Raw genomic sequence first — 12892 nt, forward strand, 5'->3', positions numbered from 1 at the left:
TTTTTGAAGTATCCGAATATCTCTTTTCTTCTAAGAGCTGTAAATAAAAACACTGCTTTGAAGGTTTATTTAATTAAAAATATCAAGCGCACTAAAATTTAAACAAAATAAAACAACATTAACAACAAAACGAAACAATTCAATAGTGAGTATGTCCATCTCTTGCAGCAACGACTTCTCGCAATCTGTTTGGCATCGAATAAAGGTGTGTTAATATTGCCTGGGGAATAGTCCGATATTCCTCTACCAAGGCCATAACTGTACCAAATCTTCTGGAGGCCTGGGATAACGGCGAATAGCTCTTTTTTATTCATCCCATAAATGCTTAACAGGATTGAGATCTGGGCTGCATGCGGGCCATTCTAATCTTATCAATCCAACCTCTATTTTATGAGTCAATCAGTGTTTTACTTACAAAAAATGATGCAGCTCTTACAAGAAAAGAGATATTTGGATAATTCAAAAAACAAAATTTTGGTGATGTCTCTGGGATAATATGACAGGACTATGACACAAAATGAGCCCTTCCGTTTTTCCACAGAATTTTTTAAAGTTAGTAGAAAATAAACGCTTCCATTCACCCCTGTATAATGCCATGCAAGCAAATTTTTTTTGTTACCAGAAAAATACGAAACGATAACAATATATGTACATCTACAAATTGGTGCAAGAATCTTAAAAATCGGCGCACAAATAATAAAGTTATAAACTATTAAACTTAATCAAAAATTTTGGGTGGCCGAATTTTGTGCCGGTGAGTGTAGTAATAATATATTTATTATAATTTTTTATCAATTGTTACATACATAACATTGTAGTTGTTCACCCAAATTACGATAAAAAAATTTTTTTTGAAAAAAAATTTTTTTAAACAAATTAAATTGTTTATTAAATAATTTATAAATCAACAGACTTCATATTTGTAAAGTACGCTAAAAGTACATAGAAATTAAAAAAAAACATTAAAATCCATTGGTTGGTTCCCAAGTTACAAAAAATTGTAGGATTTTGAAGTTGATATTTCAATTTTAGGTCGCACGGATTTTATGCTTCTACTTCGTCGGTTGCAAGCGGGTCGCGTTTGTACTTCATTTTTGAAGCTTTATTGACGACTCCCTTAAAGAGCAAATAAATCCAAAATTTTTTCTGAATACTTCGTGTATTTGAAAGTGGAAGAGCGCTATTTTCGATTCTTATTTATCATAAACAAATTAGCTGTGGATTTTTAAAAAAATGTTGCTAACTTTGGCCCTAATTGACCTAGGCTAACTTATTTTTTCCTAAGGTCGTATAAAAATGTCATCTTTTAGAATGTGCAAAAAAAATGTTTGTACTGGCCATAACAAGAAAGTTATTCAAATTGTTTATTAGGAAAAATTGACGAAACTTTTGCATAATTATTTATTACTAATAAATGCACTCTTTATTAACATTTTTTAAACAGGTTTGAAAGTTTAGCCTATACTCTTACATTTGACCTGCAGAGTGGTTCTAACATTCTGTTTTTCTGACTTATGTTATTGCAAAAAAAAGCTCTCTAGGATAAACAATTTGAATAAAATATAAACAATTAAATGAATCGCTTCGAAATTTTTGTCACGTGTTAAGCACTAACGAACCCTAATTTGACAAAAATTTCAAAGTTGTATACTAATTTTTACAATAGTTATTGCAAAATTAATTTTTTTGAAATTTAGATCTTTTTTCTCAATTATATTAACAATAAATAAGTGTATCAACCTTTGTAATACGTCATTTTAAAGGTTTTTCCATGCTCTCGAAGATTTTTGTACTAATGTAACCACAAGGTACACTGTTTTCCATTGATTTAAAAAAAAAACGGAAAAAATGCCGTTTTTCGACATTAAATTGTTTATAAATAAAAATGGCCGCCAGATCCTACGCAGGAAATAGTTACAATTTGTTCTCATAGGTATTACCTGTCGAAAAAACGCTTCAGTACCCTGGCTGCTCGAGTGTCATGGAAAAAACCTTATTACCCTGGACTATTACGACAAGACGAACACACACCTTGTGAGACTGAGCTAAGCTAGGGTGAACGATAACTATCTTGGATGATTGAAGTATTATTTTCGGATATTATTTTGGTTATCTGGGGTAGTTCATCGTCTTTGTTTCACATTTGGAATAAAATATTCAAGTGTAGGTACCTACCATTTCAAATAATAATCGAACCAATTTCTCCGATTCACCGCGATATTTAGAGCCCAAAGTAGATGTCGAAACATTGAAAAATGTTGTACCACATTCCGTTGCTACCGCTTTTGCTAACATAGTTTTCCCGGTACCTGGGGGACCAACCATTAGTACACCTTTCCAAGGTCTTCTTATTCCTAGAAAAGTAACTCAATTTAAATTTAAATATAAATAAAACATAATTAAAAAAAAAAACAGTAAAATCCTGTATAAAAGGTATACAGAGTAGGTATTTTCTTATCGATGGTATGCGCCTTTAATAAGAGCAACAAAGAGACATGTATTTATTATACATTTAAAACGGGTTAGAAGATGTGGGACGGCCGAACGTGGCGGAACTAGGAAGGTTCACCAAAAAATTTCGGGTCGTAGGTAATGGCTTTGTCAGACAGTGTTGCCAAAGTTGGAAATTATCAAAAGGAAATATTAAAATAGAAAAAATAATATATTTAACTTTTTGTAAACAGATATAATAAACAAATTATTTAAAAGAAAAAAACTTAAGTAAAAAAATATTGTTTTCGCCAATTTTAAAAAATGTGAAAACGTTGAATTATATTTCAACGTTTATTTTTTTATTAGTTTTTTCTTTTAAATAATTTGGTTAGTACCTACACTATTTGTTAACAAAAATTAATAAAATATGTTTTCTACTTTAATTATGCAAGTTTTTCTGTTCCAGAGACTTTGTAAACACAACTTTTCCGTCATAAGATCAGACAGAAGGACAAATGAGGTGTAAGAGTGAAAGCTCTTAACCCAAGGATGTTATTAAAGTGAGAAACTTGATCGCACTTCCGGTTTGAGCGTTAAAATTGGAAGTACTATTTTAAAGTCGCCGAAATAGTACAAGCGACATATTATTCGACGCGCCGTAGCAAGATGCTTCCGGTATTATTCAAGTCCGTCCGACAAAAAAATAGAATGACAAATTATGTGTCGAATGAGAGCTTATAACCCAAAGATGGCATTAGAAGTAAGAAATTTGACCTCGGACTTCCGTTTATAGAGTTACAACCGGGAGTACGGTTTTAATGACGCCGAATTAATACAAGCAATGTATTATTTAACACGCTTTAGCAAGACGAAAACAATTGTATTGTACTATTTCAGTGATTTTAAAACAGTACTTCCGGTTGCAACTGAGACCATCTTTGGGTTATAAGATCTAATTCGATACCTTGTTTTAAAACACTACTTCCAGTTTCAACTCTGCAACCGGAAGTGTGAAGTCCAATTTCTCAGCTTTAATACCATCCTTAATTCGACACCTCATACTTACTACGTGGCGTTACAACCCTTCGTGGGTTTTAGCCCACTCGACAGCATGCCTTCACTCTTCTCTGTCTTAGACAATCTCTGTCCAGTTCTCCACGGCCGTAGCTTTCAGGTCTCCTGCTATATTATCTCGCTACCGGAGTTGAGTGTTTTAATAACGTAGGAGTTATATTCGATAGACAGACGGACGGACAGACTTGCACAAAGCCGGAAAAATATAATGGTTTTCGTCTTGCTAAAGCGCGTCCAATAATAAGTCGTTTATAATATTTATTGGGCGACTTTAAAATAGTACTTCGTTTCAACTCTAAAACTGAAAGTGCAAGGTCAAATTTCTCACCTCAATAAGATCGTTGGGTAATGAGCTTTCATTCGACAGCTCATTTGTCCTGTCTTATCTAATGACGGAAAAGTTGTGTTTACAAAGACTCTAAGAGAGACAGACATGCGTAATTATCCATCAAAGTAGAAAAAAAATAATAATACAGTGATGAGCGCGCTAATAACCGACAAAATAATGCAAAAGATGGAAAACTTAATACGTTGTGAAATAAAAAGAGATGAAACTAGTAGATGTGTAAAATTATCGATAGGAACCTATAAGTTTACATTACATCAGGTACATAGTTTCCCTCCTTTAGACGTCTGTGACAGAAAACGTTTAGAATTTTATAAAATTCTCCTGTCACGGTTAGATTTGTTATACTCCTCAGATATGTCTAAAGGTGCGAAACTATGTAATGTTATGTAAATTTATAGGTTCCTATCGATAATTTTACATCTCTATTAGTTTCATCTCTTTTTATTTCACAACGTATTATGCTTTCCATCTTTTGTACTCAATACTGTACCTATATTATTGTGCACAATATTATTATTTGTGCACAAATAAGTACATCTACTAAACAAATTATTTAAAAGAAAAATATAAGTAAAAAAATAAACGTTGAATTATAATTCAACGTTTTCACATTTTTTTAAAATGGGTGAATTTTCACATTTTTTAAATATTTTGTTATTTTTAAATAATTTGTTTATTATATCTGTTTACAAAAAGTTAACTATATTATTTTTTCTACTTTAATATTTTCTTTTGATAATTTCCAAATTCGGCAACGCTGTCTGACAAAGCCATACCTACAACGCGAAATTTTTTGGTGACCCTTCCTACTTCGGCCGCCCAATATCTTCTAACCCGTTTTAAATGTATAATAAATGCATGTCTCTTTGTTGCTCTTATTAAAGGCGCATACCATCGATAAGAAAATACCGACTCTGTATTTAAAATCCCTCAAAAGGGCCACATCAAAAGGGTGATTTTGATGTGGACCTTTTGAGGGATTTTAAATATACCTTTTATACAGGATTTTACTGTTTTTTGTATTACATGGTATACAGCCAACTACAGGAAAACTTTTTCCTTGTGGGAAACATAATTAGTTATCGACTTAATTAGCTTCAATAATATATGACTAAAAATTACGAGAAAATTGAAACAATACATTGCCTATTAGGCAATAAGCATTTTTTCTGACAATGAAGCTGATGACATGTAGTGTATCATTCCAATGAATAATCTCTTTTAATGGACCAAGAGCTAGCAAAGTCGGAAAAAAAAAATCATTTTAAGACGGCTGATTCTTTCATATATTGTTCCCTATGCTTTCTCGAACACCGTACCGGACATCTGGCTACTGATACAGGCTGCGTTCATTACTGCGCAGCACACTTGTAAAGGTAAACATATCGAATTTAAAATTATTGTACGACGAGAAAATTTTTTGTCATTACTTTTTAAACATTATTAGAAATATGAACTGTAATTGCCAGACATTTCTGTGGTTTAAAAAGTAATGACAAAAAAATGTTTCGTCCTAAAATAATTTAAATTCATTATACAGGGTGATTGATGAGTGTGATAAAGCTCAGTAGATCCGCTATAGTAATAGATAGCAATAAAAGTTAATAATAAAAATTGTGGCCAACTTTCAGCTTCACACTACGAAATTAGTTAGATTGTTACAGGGTGTTCGATAACATAGTGGCAGACCAAACTTATGTTTTTTTAAATGGAACACCCCATATTTTATTTTATATTCGAAATCCTCTTAACTTCCCCATCACAAAAATATAAAGGTTTGTTATGTTATATAAAGCTTTTACAAAGTTATAACCAATTTTTTTATGAAAATCCTAACAAGTTCAGCTCCCTGTATAAATAAAAAAAAGCACAACAGCGATGGTTTATTGGTGCCATATTTTTTTGTTGATTGTAGAAATTTTTAAGAATTGTTGATGTTGCTAATTTTTCTTATTTGGAATACAGGGTGAGCCAAAACGCAAGTACATTCTTTTCTCAGAAATTTTAAATGGAACACCCTATATTTTATATTACTATCGAAAAATATCATTACCGTACTTTAATTTTTGTATTTCCCTATGCCTAAATTTGTCAGTTTTCGAGATATTTTCATTTTTCAGAGCAAGTTATTAATTAGGGTGTTCTATTTAAAATTACTGTGAAAATAATGTACTTGCGTTTTGACTCACCCTGTATTCGATATAAAGAAAATTAGCAACATCAACCATTTTTATAAATTTTGACAATCAACAAAAAAATATGGCACCAATAAACCATTGCTGTTGTGCTTATTTTTATAGGGAGCTGAACTTATTACGATTTTCATAGAACATTGGTTATAACTTTGTAAATACCCTGTATAACATAACAAACCTTTATATTTTTGTGATGGGGAAGTTAAGAAGATTTCGAATATAAAATAAAATATGGGGTTTTCCATTTAAAAAAACAAAAGTTTGGTCTGCACTGTGTTATCGAACACCCTGTAACATTCTAACTAATTTTGTAATGTGTAGCGCAAAGTTAGCTACAATTTTTGTTATTAACTTTCATTGCTATCTATTACTATAACGGATCTACTAAGCTTTTTCACACTAATCAATCACCCTGATTTTGTGTTTAACTGAACAGGTGTGCTGCGCAGTAATGAACGCAACCTGTATCAGCAGCCAGATGGCCGTTAGTGTTCGAGGAAGCATAGGGAACAATATATGAAATAATCAGCCGTCTTAAAATGATTTCTCGAAAACGTTGCTAGCTCTTAGACCATAAAGATATCTAATCCTACGTTAAACATTGTTTGTGTAAATTTATAAACATCTGCCTTAAAAACTGAACTAAAGTCTGTGTGATGTAGATAGGTCGGATGGCAGTAGACATTTTAGCCTACGGATTTCACTGGCATCGTGCACGTTTAGTTGGGCGGCTAACCGATTTGGGCTCACCTGAATAGTAAATGATATTGTTCAGAAGCTTTCCTAGATATATCTCAGGCTTTCGACAAAGTGTGGGATGAAGGATTGAAAGTTAAACTAAAGAAGCTACTGCCCCATTCCCACTTTCAACTTCTAAAATCATCCCCGACAGATAGGCACTTCCAAATAAAACATGGAAGTGAATATACAGAGTTGCATCCAATAAATTCAGGAGTTCCACAAGGTAGCATGCTTGGACCGATCCTGTACTTATTGTATACTGCAGACGTCCCATCAATACGACTTACCACTGTCGCGACATTTGCTGATGATACAGCTATTTTGGCGTCCCACACTGATCCAAAATCAGCCTCTAGGAACCTGCAAAATAGTCTAAACAAGGGCCAAAACTGGCTAAAAAGATGGCATATTAAAGCAAATGGATTGAAATCAGCACACGTGACGTTAACCCTCCACAGAGAAACGTGCCCGCCTGTTCAATTTATTTATTGTCAACTTGCACAATCTGATAGCGCCAAATACCTCGGCATGCACCTGGATCGAGGACTGACTTGGACAAAACACATATTCACTAAGTGGCCTCAAATTGATACACACTTATTAGCTCATCGGTCGCAGATCAAAACTCAATAAACAATAAAATATTAAAATAAAAATAAAAATGTATACCGTTTTTATTATTCAGTTGCAATGCGAAGGCAAAACAATCTTACTTTTCAATTAGAATACGGAGTGCAATCCAGCTCTCTGAATCGCGATTTTCGATTCTTATTGGAATCTCATCGGAGAGAGCGCAGGCTTGTTCTCCATATCCTAACTGACCAGCACCGAGAGCTTTTCCCACACATTGCAACTAAAACAAATAGGGTAGGTGACTAGCGTCATCTGGCAATTGAAAGATGAAGTTTTTCAATCCTAAAAGCAACATTAATAATATTGAAAATATTAAAAATATTACTAAAAGATTTTTAAATTGAAAAACTTATTAGTACATTTACCTGGTGACACCTCCAAGGCTTCTACAATTTGCAAGCCAAATGGATGCTGCAGTGAAGACAAAGAGAAGGAATTCTACACTATTCAATTCACATCCCCCGCTGCAGCTTGGTAAAGTTGCAACGGAAAATGCACTTAGTTACTCTACGGAGTAATACGAATATAAAATAAAAATGTATACCATTTTTATTATTCAGTTGCAATGCGAAGGCAAAACAATCTTACTTGTCAATTAGAATACGGAGTGCAATCCAGCTCTCTGAATCGCGATTTTCGATTCTTATTGGAATCTCATCGAAGAGAGCGCAGGCTTGTTCTCCATATCCTAACTGACCAGCACCGAGAGCTTTTCCCACACATTGCAACTGAAACAAATAGGGTAGGTGACTAGCGTCATCTGGCAATTGAAAGATGAAGTTTTTCAATCCTAAAAGCAACATTAATAATATTGAAAATATTAAAAATATTACTAAAAGATTTTTAAATTGAAAAACTTATTGGTACATTTACCTGGTGACCCTCCAAGGTTTCTACAATTTGCAAGCCAAATGGATGCTGCAGTGAAGACAAAGGGAAGGAATTCTACACTATGCAATTCACATCCCCCGTCTGCAACTTGGTAAAGTTCCAACGGAAAATGCACCTAGTTACTCTACGGAGTAATACGAATATATACGTAATACTACCTTTTTTTTTATTGTTTGTTTACTGTGCAATCAGTCTAAAAAAAAACAGACCATAAACACATTTGTTGAAATTTACAATGACCCGAAGAGAAATATTTCAATAAATATTTACTCTACATGAGTATTACAATTACGTTTACAATTAGTGTTTCTTAAGTTAAGAATGGTAAATCTAATGGAAATTTTTGCTTAAGGCGTCTAATTTGTTGACTATTGTCTAATAAATTTAGCGCTAACACATTTGGGTGGTTTTCTAGTCGCTGTAAATATTTATCACTGTGTGACACTATCACTTCACTCACAGTTGGCACTTGAAGGTCTTGTAGGATGTCTTTGTTGCTTACAAACCACGGCGCATCAGTTATTGCTCGTAACACCTTGTTTTGAAACCGGTCCATGATTGCTGGATTGGATTTTGAAGCAGTGCCCCACAACTGTATTCCATAGGTCCAAATTGGCTTGAGTATGGCATTGTATGCTAGTAATTTATTTCTCAACGACAACTGGGATTTTCTTCCGAGCAACCAATAGTATTTTCTATATATGGTGTCAAGATGTTTTCTTTTTTTCCATATATGAGTTTTCCAAGTGAGTCTTTTGTCCATATGTAGGCCTAAGTACTTTACAGTATCTACCGTTGGAAGGGGAGCATTGTTGAGTGATATTTGAGGAGAATCGCTATGACATTTAGTGAATACTATGTGGCTTGATTTGGATTCGTTAAGTTTTATCTTCCATTTCTTAGTCCATTTCTGGACTTTATTTAGGTTTTCTTGGAGTTGGTCTGCTGCAACAACGGGATCTGAATGTACCGCCATTATTGCGGTATCGTCTGCAAATGTGGCTGTATATACTTTATTGTCCGTAGGCAAATCGGAGGTAAATAGTAGATACAGGATCGGCCCAAGAACGCTACCTTGAGGAACGCCTGCCTTTATGAGATGTAGACCGGTTATCTCGTCTTCATATTTTACCTGGAAATATCTTTCTTTTAGGTATGAGTATAGTATGTCATACATGTTCTGGTGTAGGTCCCTTCTTAGTTTATAGAGTAGTCCCTGATGCCACACCTTGTCAAAAGCTTGACTCACATCGATGAATGCAGTTGAGCAATATTGCTTACTTTCAAAAGAGTCTTGGATCAATTCTACCAGTCGATGGATCTGTTCAATTGTTGAATGTTTGACTCTAAATCCAAATTGGTGTATCGGTAGAAGTTCTTTTTCTGCAACAATTTTCATTAGTCTCTTAGCTAGTAATTTTTCCATAATTTTCGACATGACAGGCAGTAGACTTATTGGTCGGTATGAAGTTGTTTCGTGTTGAGGTTTACCAGGTTTAGGGATTAGTATTATTTGCGCTACCTTCCATTGCGCAGGAAAATATTTTAGTCGTATGACGGCGTTAGTAAGGTAGGTTAACATAAGTATTCCTCTTCCCGGTAGTTCTTTCATAATTCTTCAAGTGATTAGGTCGTGTCCTGGAGCTTTTTTAGGGTCTAGCTCTGTTTTTATAATGCACCGTACCTCATTTGGTGTAATATGTTGTATTTGCTCATCTGATGGTATTTGTGCATCAAGAAACGCTATAATTTCGTCATCTGTATCTTCTCTTGTTGAGAGGTTTGAAAACTGTTTCAAGATGTGTAGCGAAAATTTCTGCTTTCTCTTTATTTGTTTTTGCCCAACTTCCATCAGGTTTCCTTATCGGTGGAATATGTTCTTTGGGTTGCTTTAATTTTTTAGTTGCTTTCCATAAGCTGTAATTTGTATCCTTTGTTGACGTTAGGTTTTCGACATAGTTTTGGAAGCTCTCATTTTTAATGCTTGATAGGTAGTCTTTTAAACGTTTCGCTGCCCTGTTATAATTGGTTTTATCTGCAGGGTGTCTTGTGTTTTGCCAGATCTTTCTTAAGTGGCGCTTTTCTTTAATCTTCTCCCTTATACTAGGAGGACAGTGACTTCTGTTTTGGGTTCTGACCAATGGTGGAGTTGATTCCCACGAGGCATACTGTATTAATTCTGTAAATTTTTGTACTTGGTTTTCCAATTCTTGGTGTGTTTTTAAGGATATATTGAGGTTTACTTCATTTTCTAATATTTCTCTAAATATATTCCAGTTGGTAGCTTGATTATGGAGAATCAGTGGTTTTGGTTTTTCTTGAATATTTGTATGAATCGTAGCTATTATTGGTGTATGATCTGAGGCAATATCATAATTAGGTTCGATGGTTAGATAATTGTTGGAGAATCCTTTGGTCACAAAGAAGTCAAGGCAATCTGGGTATTTCTGAGGGTCTGTAGGCCAGTAGGTTGGTGTATAGGTGGACAGATGATTTAGGTGTAGTTCTTGAATGACTTGATGCAGTATTCTTCCTCTTCCTGGAGCTGTTAGACGAGATCCCCAGCTAGTGTGTTTAGCGTTATAGTCGCCTCCTGCTAGGAATCTGTTGCCGTTATTTCTGAATAATTCTGTAAACATTTCTTTATTTGCCCGATAGTTTGGTGGGCAATACACCGCTGTTATTGTAATTGGTCCATTCCAATCCTCTATTACTACGCTGGTTGCCTGTATGTCATTTTTTTCTACTTTATTAAGGAGATAGTGTTTAAGTCCATTTCGAATTAACACTGCTGCCCCAGCTCTGGCTAATCGATCTACATCGGGATGGGCTGCATTGTAAACTTCAAAGTTTGGGATTTTGAAACTAGTTTTTGAGGTAAGGTGTGTTTCAGAGACTAACAGTATATCAATTTTGTTAGTTACTAGGAATACTTCTATTTCGTGTTTGTGTTGCTTTATGCCGTTTGCGTTCCATAGTGCAATAGTAAGTAGCTTAGCCATTACACTTATTTGTGATGGCCTGTTTTAGCTCTTCTCTAAGTTCTTTGATTTCCAGGATTAGTTGGTTTATTGTAGTTTGTTGCTGTTCTATTACATGTTGTAGGTATTGTGTAAAACTACTATTTTGGTTTGTGTTTGGTGCATTTTGCTGTTCAGCAACCGGTCTTGCCATAGGTCTCATTTTTTTGGTGGCGTTTGCATAAGTACCTGATGTTTGGGGCAAGTTTTCTATACTGTATGCCTCATTTGATTCTTCATTTGTTCTTGGTCTCTGTTGCTGGATTTTTTGCGTTTGTGGTGTATTTTCATTTCTTGTGGGGTATCTTTTATTTAAGATGGCCTCGTAGACTTGACATCCTTTAAAATTTGCTGGGTGGGGTCCACCACATAGTGCACATTTTGCTGGGTTTCCATCAGCCTTTGTTTTTTTACAAGTGCGGTAATCATGATTTTGCGCACATTTTACGCACCTATATTGTAGCGTACACTGATTTCTCGAATGTCCGTAGTTTTGACAACGTTTACATTGAATGACATATTGTTTTCTGTGAGGTTGTTCAAATCGAACTACTGCATTTAATAGTCTATTCATTTGATATATTTCCCCGTTATTTTCTTTTCTTTCTAGGTCTATAAAAAATATGTCCCTTGGTGTTTTTGTTTGCCTATTTAAAACGTTCAGGATTTGCTTTACATTATGACCTTTTTCTTTTAGTGAGGATATGATTTCATTTTGATCTGTGCTGTGGTGTAAGTTTCTTAAGACTACTCGGAAAGTTTTTTCCTCCGGTAGTTTGTACGTATGCCGAACTATATTATTTTTGTCGAGAATTTCTTTTATCGTTTTGTAATCTTCCACCGTTTCTCCTTGAATTTTCATTTTGTTTTCCGTTAAAAGCTGATAGGTAAATTTTGTGGTTCCTTCTCGAATGAGTTTTAGCAGTGCCTGAACATCTTTGGTTACACCATATAGAATAAATGGTGGAATTTTATCTATTTTTTGTTGAGCTTTGTTAGCACTGCCTGTAGAGTTATTTTGTTGAATCTGCGTAAGGGGCTGAAATCTATTTTTAATTTCAATATTGTGATTTTCTGTTCGGGGGCGTGCAGATTTTTTCAAATTCTCTGGGCTATATTTTTGTCTTTTGCGTTTATGTCTACGCGATTCAATTTTCTGAAAGTCATTCGGCTCGTAGATACTATCATCATCGGTTGTTTCATGTTCGGTGACTTCTTGGTTCTCCGTGTTTTCTGTCCCAGTTGTCTCTTTATTTTTGCTGAGGGTTGAACTACTCGTAGTCTGATATAATTGTGATGGTTTCAGGTATGAATTTATCTTGGTTTGCGTAAGATTTGTTTGAATTAGTTGAGGGTACTTACTTTGAGTGCATTGTATCTGCTGGTTTTGTATTGATTGATGCTGCATTGGCTGGTGATGCATGGGTAATACTACCTACGGAGTAACTAGGTGCATTTTCCGTTGGAACTTTACCAAGCTGCAGACGGGGGATGTGAACTGCATAGTGTAGAATTCCTTCCCTTTGTCTTCACTGCAGTATCCATTTGGCTTGCAA

At 34.5% G+C, this 12892-nt stretch overlaps 1 protein-coding gene across 3 annotated transcripts in view; it reads right to left on the reverse strand.

Moving 5' to 3' along the window:
• LOC114342252 (katanin p60 ATPase-containing subunit A-like 1) overlaps positions 1–12892 on the reverse strand; it is a 54910-nt gene that overhangs the window by 25810 nt on the left and 16208 nt on the right. For all 3 annotated transcript variants that reach the window (XM_028293040.2, XM_028293041.2, XM_050663327.1), the window contains one exon: positions 2176–2354. In XM_028293040.2, the coding sequence (XP_028148841.1) occupies positions 2176–2354 (179 nt within the window). The remainder of the gene's footprint in view (positions 1–2175; positions 2355–12892) is intronic.

This window comes from Diabrotica virgifera, chromosome 10 (assembly GCF_917563875.1).
Source record: "Diabrotica virgifera virgifera chromosome 10, PGI_DIABVI_V3a".
NCBI classification, from domain to species: Eukaryota; Metazoa; Arthropoda; class Insecta; order Coleoptera; family Chrysomelidae; genus Diabrotica; species Diabrotica virgifera.